Here is a 24,417-nt window from a genome sequence, read left to right on the forward strand (position 1 = left end):
TTATAAATTATTTTCACAACAAGAAAACACAATTTTAATGACGAAAAATAACAAGGAAAAAAAGTCCTTGTAAAATTAATTCTTCTTTACGAGTATCTTAAGAGGAAAAAATAAATCTACATAATTTCGTCGTAAAGTAACGACAATAAAGTTTCATCGTAAAAACGACGCAATTTAACATGGTTTTTACGAGGAAACAAGGTTTCGTCGTAAAGTAGACGTAAATATAACGAGCACTTTACGACGAAATATTTTACGTTTATTTAGAGTCGATATCTTGAGTGCACCAACTTTTTAGTTGAACACGTTTTTGTTTCGGCTAGCTAACTATATTTTCTTCCATACCCTCGGTTGAGAGAATTAGAAATAAATTGGTTAGCCGTTATCAAAGTTACACCTAGTGGACGAACAATCGGTGGAGAAGAACAACCTTTTCAAGAAGAACACATCAATGAAGTCAAGGAACCTGAACAACAAACTGATGACATCCTTCTCATTGATCCGCATAATCATGAGTACGAAAATCTTCCCGACGATACCACTGACGAAGTTGTTGAAGACGAGTTTAATGGAAATGATGATGTTTCTAGTGATGACGAGAATGTCAATGATGTATCCGAATGATGATGTAATTTTTTTTAAATGATTTACTGTCAGACTTAATGCATGTGTTTGGTTTGTTTAATCATGAAAATTAAATTATATAATTTGATTTTGTGTAAGGCAATTGGGGGTTTGGGATTTGGGAAGAAGAGATTGAGATTATAAGTTAAGGAACTTGGGGTTTGGGGTTTCGGGTTATAAGGATTTACATATCTTTCTCGTAAAATCCTCATAAAAAAAACATGGGCCTTGTTATTTCCTCATAAAATAACGAGGTCTTTTCGACGAAATTTAAAAACACTTCGTCGTAAACTACTCATAAAAAGAAAACGTGGGCCTTGTTATTTCTTCGTAAGTTTACGTGGACTTTACAACGAAAATTAAAAATGCATGTGTTTAGTTTGTTTAATCATGAAAATTAAATTATATAATTTGATTTTGCGTAAAGAAATTGGGGGTTTTGGGTTTTAGGGATTTACATATATTCCTCGTAAAGTCCTCGTAAAAGAAAAAACACGGACCTTGCTACTTCCTCGTAAAAAGAAAAAAAATAGGCCTTGTTATTTTTTCGTAAATTAGCGAGGTGTTTACGATAAAATTTAAAAACACTTCGTCGTAAACTACTCGTAAAAAAACACGGGCCTTGTTATATCCTCGTAAATTTACGACGAAAATTAAAAATGAAAAGGCGGACCTTGTTACTTCCTCGTAATTTCACGAGGATTTTATGACAAAATATAAAACTCTATATATACTCGAACCATCTAACTTCTCATTTCGTAGTCACTTCCTCTCCTCCGCATAGCAAGGTACTCCTGTCTACTTCCTCTCTAGTTTAGCTTAGGTGGTTAGTTTAGTGTAATTAGGTTGGTTAGGTGGTTAGTGTAGGGAATTTGTAGATATGTTTATGGAATTTGTTGATAATATATGATGATGAGTTTTAAATGTTAATTATCGATTTATATGTTTTCTTTTTAGATGGTTAATAATGAAATTTTTTTTTCCAGATGGTTAGACAGAACAAGCTTACAGGAGATGCGGAGACAAAATCCCGTTCCAGAGCCACCCCGCACACAAGAATGAGGAAGAAGTAGAGAGAGGAGGAGTCAAGACCTCTTCAAGGAGATGTAGAACAACAACCCTTAGTTTTTTTTCTCTTTTTATCTATACTATTAAAGCAAAATCTCTTATAGGATTCTACCCTTAGTTTTTCCCTATAATTACAGTACCATGCCACTGGCTTTTTCTTAAAAAAAAATACAAAAAGGAAAATACTACAAAAAAATATATCAAGCATATTTCCAAAACAATCGACACATGCAATTCGGGTTTCATATAGAAGATTCAAAGCACCAGAAACATTTAACTTTTCCATAACCTACATATATAAAAAAAACGAGTATGTTACTGAGTTTGACCATAAACTCAAAAGTGATTCAAAGCACCCGAAACATTTCCCTTTCGTTTTCAGAGAGTACAAATGTGTGTCATTCATATTTTTATATCATATAACAAAACTGTAAATACTAATGCATATACTCATTTCAAAATATTATTTAGAACTACTCTCACGTCATAAATCCCTTTCTTATTAAAAGGGAATTACTCTTAAAAACCTCAAAAAGTTAGGAGAGAATTACTCTTAACAACCTCAAAAGGTTAATGAGAAATTGAGAACTATTAAATCACAATGATCAACATTTTTCACAAGTTGCTAAGCTCTATAGTTAGTATAACCGTTGGTTTGTCTAATAAGTTTGCTACAATAAATATTTGTCATATAAAGGGCCGCTCAAACATCTTATAGGTCCTAGGGCAAAAAAGAAACAAAGACCCTTTAACATATAAATTACAAAAATACAATTCATAATATTACTGCTACAAATCAAAATATTCACATTTTTAATCAACAAACAAACACTAAAGAGTAGTTTTTGTTTTTAAACGTAAACATAACCAAAAACATAGCCAAAAAAAAGAAAGAATATGTGATCTTTCTAGAAGATCAAGTGTATAGAAAAAAAAAACAGAAAACATGACAGCAAACGTAAATTCATAATGAAATTCTTAGAAAATAATTTATTTAATCCAATTTTCAGTTGAAGTTAGAATCTTTGAAGAATAAACTATTTTACTAAACTATGGCATTTAAAATTAAATTATGCCTCGCATAGAAAAAGTTTGTAGAAAGAATTATTTTATGTAAAAAAGAAAGAAGTAGTCGACTTAATAAATAAATTTATTCCAAAAATACTTAACGGCTAACTACAATTAATGCTAATTTCATTATATTTATTACTAAATTATTAATTTAGGTGAAAATTTATACTATAAGTTAGCATAATGAGATTTGGTTTCCGTAAAATCAGATTGTTATTGAACAATATTTCTAAATTATGTTTGTTTAGAAATATCAGATTAACTATTTTTTGAAAAAACAAATTGTAGGCCAGGAGCCGGGGCACTGCTCGCCCTACTACTTCAGCCGGCCCTGGTCATACATGTAGAAGCAAACCTTTCAAATATGACATCTCTGCTTATATTAAATCCCCTACAATTACTGAATAGTTATTCTCATTGTTCTCCACCACATACTTATCAAGCCTTTGACCTAGGAGAGAATCCATCTTGACTAACTCGAAAATTTCAATTTGAACCAAGAACCAGTGATTAACATTTTTCTAGATATGAAAAATTATATTTCACTCATGTTATATAAAATTCACAATGCAGAAGTAGTCTCATCCCGTGCAAGACACATCCCGTGCAAGATACAGATCTTAATCTAGTTATATAAAGTGTTTGAAATACTTACCGAAACGTGTGATATCAGCTGTGTGTAGTTATATAAAGTGTTTAATTTAGGCACTACAAATGTGTCTATGTTTTCTTATTACATGTTTTCTTATTATATACCAAAACTATATATTTAAATGCATGTAGTCATTTAACAATATCATTTTTAAGTCTTGCAAATGTGTACTATAATTTGAGCAACATATACTAAAATGTCTCAACTTACGTGCTATTCTATATGTTTAAAAAAATTATATTTAAATGATAATTTCAAATTTTAACAGAATTACAGTTTGACGGTTTGCAAATTACAAGAGAATCTCATATTTTAATTTGACCTTAATTTTAGTAAGGATTTGTTCGTTGTATAACTGCTTTGATAGATTTTGCAAATTATCCTATAAAACCAAATATACTCTAAATGTTAATTATGTTTGACAATAGATTATTAATCAATCTAATCTAACCTATACTAAAAGGCAAATTTAGAAGGATTCTAACATGTCTACGTTGACATATATGTTTGGCCAATCAAAACATTTAATTAATACATGTTGGATCTACTAAACTAAACTATTGATTTCATATGGGCTTCGATGTGCTTCCGCTGGGCTTCGTCGGTTAACACTGGGCTTTGCTATCCTATCGCTACAATCTATCGGTACAATTTTTTTTTTTAAGAAGAACCCTAGACGGTGAACACGAGGATCTACGCCTCAAACTCTTCGTCTTCACAGTGTGTTCTCCATCGTTTCAGTTCTCTCGATCCACATCTCCACAATCAATACTCCACTACATCTGGATCCATCAATTTCTTCTTTATGATTTCGTCTCCGTTTACTCTTTTCCTTCTACTTTATATACTGATTTTCTCTCCTGAGTGCAAATCAAACCCTAGAACTTCTCTAACCTCAATCCATGGCAATGAAACCGAATGGAAAATCCCCTATCACCTCCGATTATGATGAAAAAGTCATGTTCTTCCGAGATGTCTCACCGGGTCCCAACGAAACCCAGCTGCGTTTCGGCTTGATTCATTTCTGGGAGGCTTGGAACCCTCTAAAGAAGACGCTTATTGGCCTTGAGATGCTTCTAATCGACGAACAGGTACTTGATTTCACCAAACATAGTTATTTAGATTCGTTGTTATTTAGATTGCTATTTAGATCCCACTTATATTTAGTACAATAGGAAGAAAACTAATCGTTGAAATGTCAAATCTTCAAATTTTATTATCTCTCTACAAAATTAAAAACAACAATTTGATTGTTAGTGTATTTTCTCGCAGGGAACTGTTATCCAAGGATTCATTTCGCCAGGACGTATTGAGAGATATTTGCCTAAAATGAAGCCTGGATCGGTTTACAAACTCAACAATTTCTATGGATCAAGCAACAAATCGGTGTATCGGGTTTCTGATCATGCCGTGACGGTGTCGTTCTCATGGAACTCTGAACTGTCTGTTCTTGAAGACAGTCCCACCCCTTTTGATGAAGACAGATTCCGATTTCATTCCATTGAGGATTTTCAAGCTAACTGCGATCGCAAAGGAGACCTCTACGGTAATCTCTGTTATCCCCCACACAATCTTTTTGTTACAGTGCTTGCTGATTAGATGTGGTATTTAGTCTTTCTTGCTGCTCAGATATATAAATCTCGAATTTTGCTTAAAATGTGTTTTAGGTTTGTCATAATCATTCTCTGAAATATAGTTCGTCTTTGTCAGTCTCTGAAATCACTCTTTCAGAACAGAACATGACAAAAGAAATTCACTAATTCTGTTTGTAACATTAGGAAGGATTTTTTACTACACTCGGGTCTTGGAATTTTTTTGAGGGTTCTATCGTAGCATAGTATGATTAGGATCTGTTAGCTGCTTCATTACTATGTGTGTTTCGGTTTTGTGTGGTCATGAAATAGTAGATTACTTATTTCGTACTCTTCTTACTTACACACTTGATGAACAAAGGGATAGATGTTGTTGGCCACATGAAGCTGGTTAATGGACAGAGTCTCATTGGGACCCCAGTCCTTGACGAAGTGGAGATAGAAAGGGCGAGGCATCTTCTGGTTCATGTGCAGTCACACGAGTATGTTTTTTATTATTTCTTAAACACCCTTTCTCTCTACTTCTATTAACCATTCAGTGAAAATATTTTGCAGTGGACCTGTGATGAAGCTCTACCTTTGGGACCAGGCTGCAAGAGACTTCTGCAAAAAATTCAAATCATACGAAAATACCCCCACTGTGTTATTAGTTACGACCTTTAACACTAAGAGTCTCGGAGGTTACGATTTCTATCTTTAATAAAGCTTTCTTACAGTTAGATATCTACTCTTTATGTTGTTTAAATGGGTTTTTCTTAATACAACAGGTACTCTTGCCCTGACTTCAATGTCCTCCTCACGTGTTTTATGGACTACGATGTCCAACCTACGATCGACTACTTCGGCTGGTAAATATATATTTGTGTGTTTACATGTACGCTTTCGCTACATAACCCCATATCAATGACTGACTGGATCAATGCTTACTACTCTGTCTCAGGTTGGGCTCTAATCCACAGAGTGCTGATCGGGTTAATGCAGAAGTGCTTACTAAACGTGAGACACTGACCATAGGAGAAATATTCTCCTACATCAAGCAGGGATCTACTAAGGTACAACTAGGTCTAAATATTTCTTAGTCATTGATCCAAAGCTTTGAGGCTTATATAGCTTTGCGGTGCAGGAGGCTTTTTTGAGTGCACGGCTACGATTGATGATGTGGTCCATCGCTCAACCTGGTATTACATATCATGCAGTGGGTGCCATACTAAGGCTAGGAAAGGCCCAACTTCGTTGATGTGTTCGAAATGTGGGAAAGTCAACATATCTGGAGTAACACAGTATTTACTCTATACTCAGTACTCAGTAACGCTTTGAATGGTATTAGCTTCTAATTTTTTTTATGACAGGTACCGTGCACAGATATCTGTCTATAACAACAGTGAGCAAGCTGTTTTTGTACTGTTTTTCATGACAGGTACCGTGCACAGATATATGTCTATGACAACAGTGAGCAACCAATTTGATGCTCTTAATGCACATCAAATCGATTTACACTTCTTATTTCTCAATTCTTATGAACTAAAAACAACATCTCTTTCTATTTCTCTCCATATTCATCCAAAAAAAACTCAAGATTTTGATTCTAAATTTTTTATGGTTTATAGAGCCATTGAGGCTTACGATTCTTGGTGGGTCACTTTTTTTTTGAGATTTTGGGTGCTTGAGAATATTTATATGTGCTAAACAAGTTATCTCACGCGTTGAAACTATGAAATCAGTATTTTTTCAGATATGCTCGCCCAGGCGACTTCCGGGTAAGTTCTGGTTGTAGACGATTTACATGGAAATCTTCTGGTCAATGCAGAGGTTAGTTTTGCAATTGACTTTTAAATGTGTTTTTAGAGACGACTTACATGGAAATCGTCCATCTTTGTTCGTTAAAAAAAAAATATGAGACGTCATCTAGGTAAACGGGTTAGTTTTTCAATTGACCGGATTGTGTCAAAAATTTGACTTTTCCTAGACGGCTTATCCATAAATTGTCCAATAGAAAATTTTAAAAAAATCAATATTTTGTTATATCTAGATGACTTCCATGTAAGTCATCTAAGGTTAGTTTTGCAATACAAAATAAAACATAAAAATTTATTTTTTTCTAGACGACTTATACGAAAGTCGTCCATGATTTTATTCCAAGATTCTGGTCAAACCTTGCTTATCTTGGACGACTTCCATGTAAGTCAACGGACGGATGACTTCCGTGTAAGTTGTCTATAATTTTTTTTTTGTATTTTTCAATTGCAAAACTAACCTGAGACGACTACATGGAAGTCATCGAGGTATAACAAAATATTGATTTTTTAATTTTTTACTAGACGGCTTATGTGTAAGTCATCCAGAAAAAGTCAAATTTCTGATACAATCCAGTCAAATGAAAAACTAACTTGTTTACCTTAGAAGACTTACATGGAAGTTGTCTCAAAAAAGTTTTTTAACAAACAAAGATGGACGACTTCCATGTAAGTCGTCTAGGTTAAAAATCAATTGCAAAACTAATCCAAATGGACGGCTTCCTAGAAGTCTACCAAACGACCTACGTGGAAGTTGTATGCGTCAATGTTTAATAAACTTTCATTTTCTCTAAAACTATAAAGACTTTTTAATATTTTCTTGTTAATTCATGTATATTAGTCGATATTTGAGCTCCTGAATGAAATTCACAACTTAATTGGTTTTAATTATGAGTTTACCGACATTCATGTGTATTAATGTTTTCAGAAGACTTTCATAGAAGTCTTCTACGTTAGTTTTTGTAAATTTGTTAAATAACTTTAAGATATGTTTATTTGATTTTCAAAAGTGTTAGGTAAATTCAAGAATATCAAGTATTAAAATGTGTCTTCATAGATCATAAGATATACTTTTTAAATTCAAAAAAATTGAAATTTCAATTTTCACTTAAAATTTTGAGTTTCCTGCTTAAATTATAATTTTCCGCTTATATTTCAATTTTTCGCTTTAAATTTAAGTCTTCGAAGAAGACTTCCGAGAAGACTTTTAATGAAAGTGTTCTATCTTTGAACTTATGTAATAGTTTATCTTTTGTAAATTTGACTAATTTTTCTTGAGAATTCTTCTCCCTTAGTTGAAATAAATTTGATTAATTTTTTTGTATTATTGTGTTTTGCTGTTAAGGTTATATCAATATACTTATATAAAACACAAAACATACATATCCAAGTGGAAAATGAGAACCATCTGGTTAAGAACCTGCAACAAAAAGATAGATTAGTGAGAAAGATACGAGACAAAAATGAAAAATTCATATAAAGTTTGGTGTTTTCAAGTCAAAGAGATTAGAGTGGGTTTGGAGAGCTTTAGTTTGGAAAAAAAGTAAGAACTTTATGCAACAAGAGATTACCAAATGAAGAAAAAACAGACATAAAAATTTACTAAAACGCTCAGATCTGTTATGAAAGGGAAACATGTGAGAAGACTCTGTCAGAAGACTTCCAGGAAATCTTCTTGGAAGTCTTCTAACACATTATATATTAGAAGACTTTGAAAGAAAGACTTCCAAGAAGACTTCCCATAAGTCTTCCAAAGTCTGCTCCAGAAAAACATGTATATCAAACCCAGATCTGAAAAACATGCATATCAAAAAATGTTCAAATGACTAAAAAAACAGAAAAAATGAGTGGAATATTAGATAGATCTACCTCTATAGAACACACAAAAATACATATCTAAAATTAATAGATCTACCTTTAAATGAGTGGAAGATAAGAACCATGCGATGAAAAACCTGTAAAACAAGATAAACTAGAGAGAAAGACATGAGACAAAAAAACAATAAATTGATAGAAAGTTTAGTGTTTATAAGTTCAAAGAGATTAGAGAGAAGTTGGAGAGTTTAAGAATGAGGAACATAACATTTTTTGTTTCAACCATTTGAGAGGAGGAGAGAGAATGTATAAATATTTCTTTATATATGGAGACAAAAATTCCAATAGGTTTAAATATTTTCGATTCAGAAGACTTTCAAGTAAGTCTTCTAATAGAAGAATTCCTAGACTAATTACTTGTAAGTCGCCCAGAAGCAGTGTTTTGAAACCTGACCCGGACCCGCGGTTGAACTGGTAAACGCGGAGACCGAGAAAAATCCGGTTTGAGTTTTGCAAAAAACCCAATCTTTAGAAACCCACAAAAACCCACTAAAACCCAGAACCCGATACCGGTTGAACCAATAAATAACTTTTACTTCTTTTTTTAATTTTTAGATTATGTTTAATATTCTAAGTTTCCAATAAATAAGTTAGGTGCTGACAAAAAAAAAGAAGGTTTTTTTTCCCTTTGCAGTTATATATTTATGATTTTTTTTTATTTTGATGAAGATTTCACTATGCCACCGAAGAAAATAAAGTGAACGATGGTAGAGAGAACCAAAATTAGTTCACATTAGAAATTTAAATATTTATGAATTTTATATCTTGTTTTTTTAGATGTCATAACTCTTACTTGTTACAGAAAATTTAAAATTGTCTAAACTATTTTTTGATATTTTTATGTCAAATGAAAATAAAAATATAAAAACTAAAGTTAAGTATTTTCTAAATACTTTTTAAACATAAAATATATACATATCCAAACTATTATTTTATGTTTTAAAAAACATTTAGAAAATATTAAACTTTAGTTTTTATATATTTATTTCATAATTAATATATTATTATATAATAGAATTAATTCATTTATTAACCCGTTGTTTATCCGCGGTCAACCAAGTGACCCAGCGATCCGGTAAGTCATCCGGTTCAGTGTCCGGATCGGATTTAAAAACATTGCCCCGAAGACTTCAATATTTTTAGCGGAAAGCTAAAATATTTTTAGCGGGAGTTAGAAGACTTTCAAAGAAGTCTTCTAATCGCCAGACGACTTACTTGTTAGTCGTCTATAACCTAAACATAACCCCTAAACTAAATTAACTAACAAAACATTTCATAAAATCAAATTAAACTTAAAAGTGTTTACTATACACAAAAATAAACACATATAGGTAAAGTTTATTTTTTCAAAAAATTATTTAGGCTTTCCAAAATCTAACCCTAAGAATATATACAATACTACAACATACGTTGTCAAACCCTAAGCCAAAGTAGGAGAATTTGCCAAAACTAACCCACAACTTGATTTTAACCCCAAACCTGTACCCAAACTTGAATCAAATACAAAACTAACCTAAAAGCCTTGTGAAATTACAGCTCAGCCCCTTGTGACCAACCAAATAAACTGAAGCCATTTTTACGAGTATAGCCCCAGTAAGTCGTCTCAGATGTTGCAAAGTAAGTCTTCTGGTGTAGCTGATCTAAAAATAATTTTTAAATTTTTAAAAAATATTTTGATAAGCGTAAAATTAAAATCATGTAATTATAAACAGTTTTAAGTGATATAAATTAAAATATAACAAAATTGAATTGTTTTGAACATAGATGAGTGTAGGTAGTGAATCATGGTATTTTTTTGTCCAGGGTTTGGCAACAAATGTTGTAGTATTGTATGTATTCTTAGGGTTAGATTTTGGAAAGCTTGAATGTTTTTTGAAAAATTAATTTTTTACCTATACGTGTTTATTTTTGTGTATAGTAAACACTTATGAAGTTTAATTTGATTTTATGAAGTGTTTAGTTATTTAATTAAGTTTAGGGGTTATGTTTAGGGTCTAGACGACTGATATTTCAGTCGTCTGGTGAAGAAATTAAAACAGACGACTTACATGTAATGTCTACAACAGAAACTTTATATGAAGTAATGTTGTACAGTACAAATGCAATTATTAAATTGTTGTGGTTAGAAATGTCTATATATCTATTGTAACGCAAATATATGTTTAGAAATGTCTATATATCTATTGTGAAATCTCTCTCTCTCTCTCTCTCTCTCTCTCTCTCTCTCTCTCTCTCTCTCTCTCTCTCTCTCTCTCTCTCTCTCTCTCTCTCTCTCTCTCTCTCTCTCTCTCTCTCATATGAAGAACATATCTGTTAAGAAACAGACTGAAGCAGACCTCTGGAAGCAAACCTATTTTCTCCAGAAGCAGTGTTTTGAAACCTGACCCGGACCCGCGGTTGAACCGGTAAACGCGGTGACCGAGAAAAATCTGGTTTGGGTTTTGCAAAAAAACCAATCTTTAGAAACCCACTAAAACCCAGAACCCGATACCGGTTGAACCAATAAATAACTTTTACTTCTTGTTTAATTTTTAGATTATGTTTAATATTCTAAGTTTTCAATTAATAAGTTAGGTGCTGACAAAAAAAAAAGTTCGTTTTTCCCTTTTCAGTTATATATTTATGATTTTTTTTATTTTGATGAAGATTTCACTATGCCACCGAAGAAAATAAAGTGAACGATGGTAGAGAGAACCAAAATTAGTTCACATTAGACATTTAAATATTTATGAATTTTATATCTTGTTTTTTTAGATGTCATAGCTCTTACTTGTTACAGAAAATTTAAAATTGTCTAAACTATTTTTTGATATTTTTATGTCAAATGAAAATAAAAATATAAAAACTAAAGTTAAGTATTTTCTAAATACTTTTTAAACATAAAATATATACATATCCAAACTATTATTTTATGTTTAAAAAAACATTTAGAAAATATTAAACTTTAGTTTTTATATATTTATTTTCATAATTAATATATTATTATATAATAGAATTAATTCATTTATTAACCTGCTGTTTATCCGCGGTCAACCAAGTGACCCAGCGATCCGGTAAGTCATCCGGTTCAGTGTCCGGATCGGGTTTAAAAACATTGCCCCGAAGACTTCAATATTTTTAGCGGGAAGCTAAAATATTTTTAGCGGGAGTTAGAAGACTTTCAAAGAAGTCTTCTAATCGCCAGACGACTTACTTGTTAGTCGTCTAGAACCTAAACATAACCCCTAAACTAAATTAACTAACAAAACATTTCATAAAATCAAATTAAACTTAAAAGTGTTTACTATACACAAAAATAAACACATATAGGTAAAGTTTATTTTTTCAAAAAATTATTTAAGCTTTCCAAAATCTAACCCTAAGAATATATACAATACTACAACATACGTTGTCAAACCCTAAGCCAAAGTAGGAGAATTTGCCAAAACTAACCCACAACTTGATTTTAAACCCAAACCCAAACCTATACCCAAACTTGAATCAAATACAAAACTAACCTAAAAGCCTTGTGAAATTACAGCTCAGCCCCTTGTGACCAAACAAATAAACTGAAGCCATTTTTACGAGTATAGCCCCAGTAAGTCGTCTGAGATGTTGCAAGTTGTCTGGACGACTTCAAAGTAATTCTTCTGGTATAGCTGATCTTGAAATAATTTTTAAATTTTTTAAAAAATATTTTGATAAGCGTAAAATTAAAATCAGGTAATTATAAACAGTTTTAAGTGATATAAATTAAAATATAACAAAATTGAATTGTTTTGGACATAGATGAGTGTAGGTAGTGAATCATGGTCTTTTTTTGTCTAGGGTTTGGCAACAAATGTTGTAGTATTGTATGTATTCTTATGGTTAGATTTTGGAAAGCTTGAATGTTTTTTTGAAAAATTAAAATTTTACCTATACGTGTTTATTTTTGTGTATATTAAACACTTATGAAGTTTAATTTGATTTTATGAAGTGTTTAGTTATTTAATTAGGTTTAAGGGTTATGTTTAGGGTCTAGACGACTGATATTTCAGTCGTCTGGTGAAGAAATTAAAACAGACGACTTACATGTAAGTCGTCCAAATATTCTCGCCTAAATTTTTTAAAAAAAAAAACCATTTTCCTGCTTAAATAATTTAAACCAAGTCGTCTGGGAAGTCTTCTATTTTAGTTTTCTGCTAAAAATATCTTAATTTTCCGCTGAAAATATTAAAGTTTGCTGGACGACTTACAAGTAAGTCGTTTGAATCAAAAATATTTAACCTAATTGTATTTTTTGTCTCCCTATATAAAGAAAAATTTATACATTTTCTTCCCTCCTCTCAAATGGTTGCAACAAGAATGTAATGTTCATCATTCTAAAACTCTTCAACCTCTCTCTAATCTCTTTGACTTGAAAACAACAAACTTTATATAAATTTTTCATTTTTGTCTCATGTCTTTCTTACTAATCTATATTTTTTGCAGGTTTTTAATTAGATGATACTCATCTTCCATTTCTTTAATGGTATATCTATTAATTTTAGATATGTATTTTTGCGTGTTCTATAAAGGTAGATTTTTCTAATCTTCCACTCATTTTCTCTGTTTTAAGTCATTTGAACGTTTTTGGATATACAGGTTTTTAAGATCTGGATTTGATATGCAGGTTTTTCATATCTGGAAGACTTCTGAGACGACTTACTTGTTAGTCGTCTAAAATATAATGCACTAGACGATTTCCAGGAAATCTTCCAGACGACTTCCATTTCAGTCGTCTGGACTTCCTGGAAGTCGTCTGGAATTCCTGGAAGTTGTCTGGAATTCCTGGAAGTCTTCTGACAAAGTCTCCCTTTCATAATAGATCTGATCGTTTTGGTAAGTTTTTATGTCTAATTTTTTTTTCATTTGGTAACTTCTTGTTGTATAAAGTTCTTACTTTTTTTCCAAACCAAAACTCTCCAAACCCACTCCAATCTCTTTGACTTAAAAACACCAAACTTTATATGAATTTTTCAATTTTGTCTCATGTCTTTCTTACTAATCTATCTTTTTCAGGTTTTTAATCTGATGGTACTCATCTTCCACTCATTTAAAGGTAAATATATTAATTTTAGATATTTTGTGTGTTCTATAAAGGTAGATTTATCTAATCTTCCACTCATTTTTTTCTGTTTTTAAGCCATTTGAACGTTTTTGGATATGCCGGTTTTTCATATCTGGATTTGATATGCAGGTTTTCAGATCTGGAAGACTTCTGGGATGACTTACATGTTAGTCTTCTAAAATCTAATGCACTAGATGACTTCTATTTCAGTCGTATGGACTTCCTGGAAGTCGTCTAGCCTTCCATTTCAGTCGTCTGGACTTCCTGGAAGTCATCTGGACTTCCTGGAAGTCGTCTGGACTTCCTGCAAGTCGTCTGGACTTTTTGGAAGTCGTCTCGACTTCCTGGAAGTCTTCTGACGAAGTCTTCTTCCATATCAAGTGGAGTCTAAGCTTGTCTTTGTAGAGGAATGATCTATAATAGTTTTGTTTGTGGTATGTTTTGTGATTTGCATGTCTACTCTTTTAGTTGTGATTTTTTTGTAAAATTAGTAATAATGTTTCCCAAGATGTAATACATCTGCTAACAATGTGTTTACACATTTACAAATCAATGAAATAATAGACTTCAATAGCCTTTTTCTTATCTTTGGATCTCTCATATGCAATAATAAACTCCAATGGCCTTTTTCTCATCTTAATAAACAAGAATGTTGATAGCTTCATATTGATACAACATTTTAAGAAGCATTTTAACCCTTCTTCCAACTCATAACAATAATCATCATTAGTGTCTATAACAATAATACTTAAGAGATGGAAACAAACAATAGTAACTAGTCAAAGCATATCATATTTTTCATAAGTTTGTGTTGAAAAAATTAGTCAAATTTAGTAAAACTAAGGGAGAAAACATATTTTGAAAATATGAGTTTTACATATCTTGAAGTTACTTATCACTCTTAAAAATACAAGTTATTCAAAAACTAGCGTAGAAGACTTAAAAACTAGCGTAGAAGACTTCCACGGAAGTCTTCTCAGATCAGTTAGATACTTTAATTAACGTGAATGTTGGTAACCTCATAAATATCACCAATTAAGTTATAAATTTCATTCAGTAACCCACATATTCATTAATAAACATGAATTAACAAGAAAATGTGAAAAAGTCTTTATAGGTTTAGAGAAAATGCAAGTTTATTAAACATTGACGCATACATCATCCACGAAGGTCGTCTAGTAGACTTCCAGAGAAGTCGTCCATGTAGGTCGACGCAGAAGACTTCAATCTAAGTCTTCCAGACGACTTCAATCTAAGTCGTCTGGTCAACGCAGAGGTTATTTTTGCAATTGACTTTGAAATCTGTTATCTAAGACGATTGAAAAATAAGTCGTCTACTTTTGTTTGGTTAAAAAAAACTTCAAAAAAAGCTAGACGACTTACATTTCAGTCTTTATAGTTTAGTTTTGCATTTAACTAGATTATTTCACAAGTTTGACTTACCTGGACGACTTACATTTCAGTCGTCTGGTGAAAAATTGAAATATCAATAATTTATTAGAACTCGACGACCTACAATTAAGTCGTCATAAATAAGACTTCAATATTTTATTATATATAGATAACTTACAATTCAGTCGTCCGCCCGACGACTTACATGTAAGTCGTCCAGGATTTACGAGGTTTGACCAAAATCTAGGAATAAAATCCTGGATGACTTACATGTAAGTCGTCGGGCGGACTACTGAATTGTAAATTGTCTGGGTATAATTAAATATTGAAATTTTTTTTTTCAATTGCAAAACTAACATTCGACGACTTACATGTAAGTCGTCGGGTTTTAATAAAATATTGATATTTCAATTTTTCACCAGACGACTGAAATGTAAGTCGTCCAGGAAAGTCAAACTTGTGAAATAATCCAGTCTAATGTAAAACTAAACTCTAGGTTCGTTGGAGATTTTTTTCTAACCAAACAAAAGCATACGACTTATATTTCAGTCGTCTCAGAAAACAGATTTCAAAGTCAATTGCAAAAATAACCTCTGCATTGACTAGATGACTTAACGACTTACAGGTAAGTCGTCTGGACGAACAGATCTGGAAAAAACTCGATTTCATACCTTAAATTGGTGAGATAACTTCCTTAGCACACATAAGACTTCTGCAAAAACACATAATCTCAAACGAAAGTGACCCACCCAGAATTGTTAGCTTCTATGACTCTATGAACCATAAAAAATGTAGAATCAAAATTTTGGGTTTTTTTAGCTTAATGTGGAGAGAAAGTGAGAGAGATGTTGTGTTTAGTTCATAAGAATGGAGAAATAAGAAGGGTAAATTGATTTTGGGAGCATTAAGAGCTTCAAATTGGTTGTTCATGGTGGTTAGGGTATTGATGACAATGGCAATCTTGTAATTATTTGAAGATGATGAGGGTGAGAGAGTAAAAATGTCATTTTCGAAAAGAAAAAAAAAATGATGGTATTTTCGTAAATTATATGAACTTGTGGGGTGAATATGGCAAAACTAATTTCCAAAAAAAATGAGGTTAGTTTTGTGTTTGACTTTGAGTTGTAGGTCAATTTTGCGAAAAGCCCGCCAAAGAATATCATGATTAACTACTTTCACTCATCTATGTTGAAAATTATTCAATTTTATTATATTTTAATTTATATCACTTAAAACTGTTTATAATTATATGATTTTAATGTTTTACTTGTCAAAAGATTTTTTAAATAGTTTATAAATTATTTGTAAGATCAACTATACCAGAATAATTCCATGGATATCGTCTAGACGACGTACATAGTTCAGAAGACTCAGAAAACTTTTCGGAGCTATATTCGTAAAAATAAATTCTGTTTTTTGTTTGGTTACAAAGGGCTGGCTGTAATTTTACAAGACTTTTGGATTAGTTTTGTATTTGATTCAAGTTTGGATATACTTTTGCAATCAAAATCAAGTTCCAAGTCATATTTAGCAAATTCCCCACCGTATATATCTAGAAATCAATATATCGATATCTTTATGAAAATTTTGTCTAAGATTTTGTACATATTAGGTTGCAAGTGAAAACAAAATAGTAATAGAAGTAGAAACATATTAAAAAAACGAAGTAAACGTTGTATTTAGATAATTATCTAAATATGTATTTTTATCTTCGTTAATGAGAATGTATGTCTTGTTAACATTTTGTCCCAGACATTAGTAAAAAACTATTCTTTGAATACGAATTCGGAATTCGGTTGACTCATAACGCATTAGGATACCATCACCAGTAACCACTATTGACGGACCCAAGCAGTCCTGATTGCCTTAATCCTCTATTTAACTTGCCTGCCACGCCCCCAGTCACTATCATACTCTTGAGTAGCCGAGCACACTACCTTACCTCCGCCCCTGATACTCCTTGTCTTTGACTTGAACTCTTACTCGGATTGGCAGGAGGCCAAAACCAGTGTGTCACACCCAACCGGAGGTGGCTGGTTTTGTTTCGTTTTTTGCATCTTCTTCACGCATAATGTGTTAAAGACAGAAAGATCACGTCTCGAGGTGCCAGAGATAAAGTGAGGATATGAAACCACTGGTTTATTTTTGTTTCTATTATTAACTGGTTGTTCCTCTCTGTTTCATAATTAGATGCCTACAATTCAACGGTTAAACAAGAACAGATCCTAATAATAATAACTTGCGTTGAAGCAAAATGAAATATATCTACATGAAATGCGGTCTTCTTATCTTCAAATATTATTTGTATTTCTCGCCTGCACACTATTATACATTCCTCTAAAGATAATACACAAATTGCAAATAATAATATGTGGTATCCTCTTACAGAAGAGGGAGTTTGTACAAATTTGATCTGACCTAAGAGGGGTTTTAGGCGACCTTACAAGCTCATCATTGGCTTTGGATCTCGGCATAAGTGATTGCAAGCGCACGCTGAAGTTTCCATAGAGACAAAACCTCAACCTCGGCCAAGAACGTGGCTGTGACAGGCCGGTGATCCGATAGCTTAATCTCATTCCTTCTGTAACTAAGAAGCTTCATTCCCTTCCCTTTCCAAATGACGCGGTCACACCTGAACCACACACATTCACTTTTCTTTTACCTTTCTATGCGTTACACAAAAATACGTTGTAACATAGTGTGTGAAAAGAGTACCAGGCCGGTCTACGTTTTCCTGATTCCGGGTCATCTCCGATGTAGTTTTCTGAGTCAATTTCGTATTTGTATGTCGGTGGAAAACATAAAACCCCCTCCGACCATCCCTCGAATACGTTGCCTTTTCTCATTTCGTTTGAAAGCTACCATATAAATAAGACATATCAAAGGTTTGATACAATACGTAACCTTCACAAAACATAAACATTAGGACTATGTGATTTAAAATTAATGTAAACAAATGCAATAAACGTACCTGGTCATTCTCAAGCAACCTCTGCCATTCCTTTCTTGCAATAAGCTCGTGTGTCTTCTCATACGACAAGTTAATCCGATAGTTAAGATCTCCCAGCCAGATTACTCTTCTACAAAAGCTCAGCTGGTTATGTTCATAAACTAAGAGAGAGAGATTGTATCAACCGAGAAATAAAACGTACTCATGATCACGGATGCTTCTTGGAAGAACACTGGCACTTGAAGAATGGGGATGAAACAGCGTTCTTCTGTGAATTTCACGTACATCATCGTTTCTTTTCTGGTGATCTGTATCTTTTTCCCCTGATGACAGATGTGAGCACAGGAAACAAAACGGTGTTTGATAGATTGACATGCTCACAGATACAGATCCCTGTAAGTAACACCACAAGAAACCGTTAAGTTATTGCTATCTTAGGAATAAATTATTATTAAGAGAAATCAAGACCTTGTTACCAATGTATCCCATAATACCAACACCGACAGTGGACACACTAAGGTTACTTATGTGCTTGCGCAAGCTCCTCCGAACCCAGACGGTGAGAAACACTCCCACCATCTGTTTGCTCACGATCCTTACATACGCTGGTTTTCTTAGATTCATGATACTCAGATTCAGTGACTTGAAGGCACCACCACGTCTTTCCAAGACATATTGATTGAGCAGCTTTAAGGGAGGTTCTGGCCAGCTCAGACCAACTCTTTCATTGTAACTTAACCTTTCTTCCCTTTGGGAATCACTATTAATTTGCATTGATGGTGATGCGTTGTCATTGGTGGAATCCAAAACTTCTATGTTAGTAAGTGAATCTTCACTTACGATTGGTCTTTCACAAGAGAAAAATGTATCACAAACACCATGTCTTGTTTCAAGAAACATATCTTGTACGTTGTGAGAGACCTCTTTGTATGGCTTAAACATTGAGGGAGAGGGAGGATCACTGTGACATAGAGACTTGGGATTTCTAAGTCGAACTCGGTTTAAAGCATCACGTATGATGTTCTCCCATTCAGAAGCAGGCTGGTCATCCTCAATACCAAAAATGTTTCCAGCATTTAAGGGAACGATTTCCTGAAGACTGAAAATGAAAGTGAGTACATAACTGACTCACCATTTGTGATTAAAGTGAAAGACATGAGAGCAAAAAGAAAAAAGAAAAAAACAATACCCAAGAACATAAATATCGGCAGGTTCAAGAGTGTCAAGCCAACCATCGATATCCAAGTCAGCAGGTGGAACTCTGCCTCCAACATTCCATGTCCCGGCACAGATTCTGGCTACATCAAAACCACAACACACCAGTGGACTCACTAAGCAACAAAAGAAGCACAGATGAAAAAGCAGAGAAATAAAAAAAAAGACCTGACTGCTTGTGTGTCAATATACTGAACCCTGAAAGTTTCTGAATTGCGCCTTCTAAGTTTAGGACAATCTGAGATTAAGTTTCAATCATAAGAACAAGGAATCTGAATATACAATTGAGAGTTATCAACATTACCATCATCATTGGTGGCACCAGAGCTACGTGGATCAAAATCTGTTACACCAGGTCCAGTTTCAGTCACATTCAATTAAATTAAATTAAAAAAGAAAGAATTAATTGATAGATATGAGGTTTGACCTTGGCTGCCGGAAAGGGAGAGTCTGTCGTCGTCAGTATCGGCGCTATAATCGGAATCAAAGGAAGAAACGTTGAACCATTTGCGGATGACAAGACGTGCCCAGTAGAGCTGGAGACAGGAGAAGGCTGAGCAGCATATCGTAGCCCAATTCATCTGCAATTATCATTTCACCGAAAATAGCAACCCCTATTCTAGCGAAACGAAAGAAGGGAGAAGGTGGATGAGATCAGCATACCTCTGTTCGCCGCGACTGTGATCCTACTACCGCCATATATTCTGGTCTGGTCGCGTCTGTATAATCACAAACCCAAATGAGAGAGAAGAAGAAGAGGTCGCAGGAAGAAAAAAAGACTTAACGACCTTTGGTGGGAGTCAGATTGACATCTTCACATTTTGTTATCTTATGTTAGAACCGGCCAAATTGATTATAACTCCGGTTTACAATTCTTTCAGAAAACGTCCGTTACGATTTGATTGGTTTTGTTTTTAGCAACATCTACGTTATCTATACTATTATTTGCGAAATAACTTTTAGCAACAGATGTCTCAGATTGAAAGTTAGAGCGGTTAATATCTATAATTCATTTAATAAATTTTATATATAATTAATTATATAAACAAAATCGAACTTTTATTAATAATATTAACTTTTCTTAAAATAAGATAATTCTTATATATTGTGTTGTTATCTTAAAACATATTTTTTAATTATAAAATTTAAAAATAAAATATAAAACAATTATAATAAATTAAGTGGTTAAAGTCAATGTTATCTTTAATAAATTTTAATTAAACATATATATTTAATTAGAATTTTGTCATATATATATATATATATATATATATATATATATATATATATATATATATATATATATATATATATTTGATTTAATTTCTTTGAAAACATAAATAATAAGTTATTATGCTGGTTTTTAAATTAATAAAAATAAACTAATAAATATTTGTAAAACGATTAAGCCTGTATAAGCGGGCAAGACACCTAGTTAAAACTGAATTACCTTTAAAAATAACCATTCATTCACTATAATAATTACAATTTGTACCATTAATTTAATAATTATTAATTAGTTAAAATAAATCATTTATTTTGTTAGATTATTCTCTAATTAAACTTACCATCATTATTCCTTAACCGAAATATTCTATAATCAAGGTTTACAATAAAATTAAACAGATTTTTTTTTTAAATATGATATCAAAAATTTAAATACTATATTTTCTTGTATACTGTTATTTCATCTCACATACAAAATATAACTATAAATGTTTTATTAAAACATATAGTCATTTTATAAATATATGTTAAATAGTTTGATTACTAATATAACTGACGCATATATATATATATATATATATTTGAATGATAAGATATATAGATATTTATAATTTGATGATTAATATTATTCACACATATATATTTGAATTATAAGAATACAATAATTAATTTTTAATCAGATTATTCTCTTACCAAACTTAATATTATCTTCTAACCAGATTATTCTCTAACCAATTTTTACATATCTATACTATTAAAGCAGGATCCTATTGTCATAATTACCTTAGGGGCATGTTTCCTTCACTAACATTGCATGTTTCATTAAGGGCAATTAAGTAATATTAATAACAAATCTATATTGGGTCATTATTTTTGGATCCAGCCCAAATCAAATCTCTCTTGGGCCATTTGGGCCTATTAAAAAATCAGATTCAATTCTCACTTTTTTTTTTCCTTTGGGCCATTGAGTCCAAGTTCAAATAAATTTTTTTCAACTATTCTTAATTATTATTTTTTTCTTTTCTTAATATAATTTAAGCATTCATAAAAATAATTGAAATTTTATATTGAAAAGTATAAATCTTTATTAAAAGTATATAATTTTTTAATTAAAATATTAACCCCATAATAAAATTAATTTATCAAAGTTATACCAACTTAATTCATTAAAAAATAAAGTTTAATTTTTTTAACATAAATAGTCATTTAAAATGAAATACGATAAGTAAAGATAAATTTTTTAAGTCTTTTATAAAATAAAACACAAATATATGAAAATGTGACATTTACTAAATATTTGTCAATTGAAAAAAAAAAACAAAAATAAACCCGCGCTTTGAAAGCGCGGGTCAAAATCTAGTCTATCTTATTAAAACTGAAGTACAAAATGAGATTGTTTGGAAACTTGATTAGTAATCTTAATGAAATGTGTTTGGACACATGTTTAATTAGAGCCACTTTAGTAATTTTTAAAAATAACCCTTTGCAATCGAATTTCAAACATACGATGGCCCATTTAAAAATTCTGATACGTAAGCCCATTTTCAAAAAAATCGAATCTTGCTTCATGTTTTGAACATTCTTTCTCTCCACGTAAGTCTATGTGATCATCTTTACGAAAATATCTTGCTTAACCACCAAATAATTCAGTTACCAAAAATTTGGGAGGAAGGGAATATATTATTCCATCTAACAGATCGAGGAAGGGAATATATTATTCCATCTAACAGATCGAATACTACCTTCCTGTTTTGATCATTCATTCTCTAAATATTCTGTACTAATTTGTTACCATGTTTTGCGCAAACAAGTTTAATAGTATCTAATATTGAATAAGATATATTTTCATATATACGATTTCGTTGAAAACAGAAATGAGCAAATCTCGGTTCTGTATCTATCCTAACCATAAATTAGGCTTAAATTAAATTTCTACACCCATATATATATACCTCTACTATAATATAACACCACCCATCGAAATCTCATAGCAAAATATGTCAAACGATCGAAAAATGTGTCTTATTAAGGATTTAACTGTAAGATAAATGGCGTCTAACCCTCAAACCCTCAAACTTCTTCATTCGTGGAAACAAAGCACCAGTTTTTCTGGTGATACTCTTGAATGCGTCCTGGTAGATCAAACTGTAAGATATGTTTCCTTTGACTTTATATATATATATATTCATTCTCAACTAATACTGAATCATATTCTACTCTGTTTTTTGAAAAGGGAGCTAAAATCCAAGCATCATGCAAGAGATCTCAAATGAATCGTGTACAGCGTTACCTACCTGTTGGTGAATGGAAGGTCGTTGACACCGTTAAAATAACTGGGGCAGGAGGTCAATATCGACCTACAAAGCAACAGTACAAGATGACGATCTTAGGAGACACATCAATAACCCCTTCTGATTATCGTAATGATAATCAATTCCTTGATCTGGCTAACTACCAGGAGATTGTTAATGGAAAGCTAAAACCCAATTTCCTTATTGGTATGTATACTCCTAGATTATTACTTTTTCTATGCGGTAAAGAAACTATGTCATTGTACATTTATAAGGTTTGTTATTGAATCAGATATCATGGGACAAGTAACTGATCTTGGAGCAGTAGCTACCGTCCAAGCTAAGGGGAATGACACAAAAAGAGTTCATTTCCGTTTACGTGATTTAAGGTAGTTTTGTTGATATCTGTTATTTACTTTATTATGGACTAAACAATATCTTACATTTTCTATTCAATTATAAATGTTCTTTCAGTGGTCAAGAGGTGGCGTGTTGCTTATGGGGAAAATATGCCGAGCAGATTGAAACACATATGGAAGAAACTAATGATGAAACTCTTATATGCTTGATAAGATTTGCAAAAATCAGCGAGTTCAGAGGTACTTACTTAAGAGTATTATATTATCGTATATATCTTATACATACTATTTTACAAAGGTATACATGATCTATAGTTCAATTTCAAAATATGCATTAACACTTATATTTACAATATAGGAGAAGTGCAAATCACCAACGCGTTTGATGCTTCACTTGTGTGTCTGAACCCAACAATGGAGGAAGCTATTGATTTTAGACAGAAGTAAGTATAAAAAATATATTACTTGGAGGGTCATCGTTTGTAATTTAACAAATTTTGTTAAGCGCACCTCGGTTTTGTTTTTATCAGATGTCGAGTGATCCTCTTGCCTTAGCTATTTTTGATCAAAGTAATGAAAAGAAGATAATCACCAAGGTTGCGGCTAATTGGGATGATGTAGACGTGAGATGTATTTCTGAGATTTTGCAAAGCTTTGAGGTAATAATACAATCTGGTAAAGAAATGTAAATTTGGTTTCTTATTATAAGAGTTCTAACGCCTGGTTCGTATAACCATATAGGTTGACAGTTGCAAGATTATTTGTTGAATCCATTGACACGGATTGGGGTTGGTTCTATTTTGGGTGTACTAGACACAATCGACGTCTTACTAAGATTGGAAGGAAATCTTCTGGTAAGATGATTCAGTCTGAAAAGCCACAATTTTATTGTGATGTGTGTCGTGGTCCGTGTAACAATTACGAACCGAAGTAAGCAACAAACACTGACATTGTCTATAACAAATTAAACGTGTCTAACTTCTGATATGTTCATTTGACAGGTTCAAGCTTCATTTGATCGTCAAAGATGACACTGAGACATGCAGATTATTGCTTCTTGATACTGTTGGGAGAACGATTATTGGTAGCAAAGCTGTTGAACTTTGGGATGGTTCATTTGACGAGGTTATTTTTTTAGCAGTTTAATTTATTGGTTAATAGCATTGGCATATTACATGGTTTGAAATTGCTTTGTATGTGTAACAGATTGAAGACCCAGAAATACTGCCTCAGCCTA

At 32.1% G+C, this 24,417-nt stretch overlaps 2 protein-coding genes across 4 annotated transcripts; one reads left to right on the top strand and one right to left on the bottom strand.

Annotated features, from left to right (window-relative positions):
• Positions 1–17,404: 17,404 nt before the first annotated feature.
• On the bottom strand, positions 17,405–20,036 carry LOC111215645 (type I inositol polyphosphate 5-phosphatase 1-like). Of its 3 annotated transcripts, none has more exons than XM_048780353.1 (10): positions 19,967–20,036; positions 19,731–19,884; positions 19,608–19,646; positions 19,472–19,525; positions 19,278–19,386; positions 18,557–19,187; positions 18,291–18,481; positions 18,110–18,218; positions 17,854–17,996; positions 17,405–17,770 (listed from the first exon to the last, which is right to left on the bottom strand). In XM_048780353.1, exons 1-10 carry the CDS (start codon positions 20,000–20,002, stop codon positions 17,590–17,592), a joined length of 1,647 nt encoding a protein of 548 aa, XP_048636310.1. In that variant the 5' UTR covers positions 20,003–20,036; the 3' UTR covers positions 17,405–17,589. The 3 variants fall into 3 exon arrangements, with proteins under 3 accessions (XP_048636310.1, XP_022575224.2, XP_022575225.2); XM_022719503.2 differs by having other exon boundaries at positions 19,278–19,382; positions 19,472–19,541; XM_022719504.2 differs by having other exon boundaries at positions 19,472–19,541; positions 19,967–20,022.
• Positions 20,037–22,578: 2,542 nt separating this feature from the next.
• On the top strand, positions 22,579–24,391 carry LOC106448558 (replication protein A 70 kDa DNA-binding subunit A-like). The gene is made up of 7 exons (XM_048779058.1): positions 22,579–22,677; positions 22,764–23,028; positions 23,114–23,210; positions 23,296–23,420; positions 23,539–23,623; positions 24,182–24,291; positions 24,387–24,391. The coding sequence occupies exons 1-7, from the start codon at positions 22,579–22,581 to the stop codon at positions 24,389–24,391; spliced, it is 786 nt and encodes a 261-aa protein (XP_048635015.1).
• Positions 24,392–24,417: the final 26 nt, after the last annotated feature.

The sequence above is a fragment of the Brassica napus genome, chromosome A5, assembly GCF_020379485.1.
Source record: "Brassica napus cultivar Da-Ae chromosome A5, Da-Ae, whole genome shotgun sequence".
Taxonomy (NCBI): Eukaryota; Viridiplantae; Streptophyta; class Magnoliopsida; order Brassicales; family Brassicaceae; genus Brassica; species Brassica napus.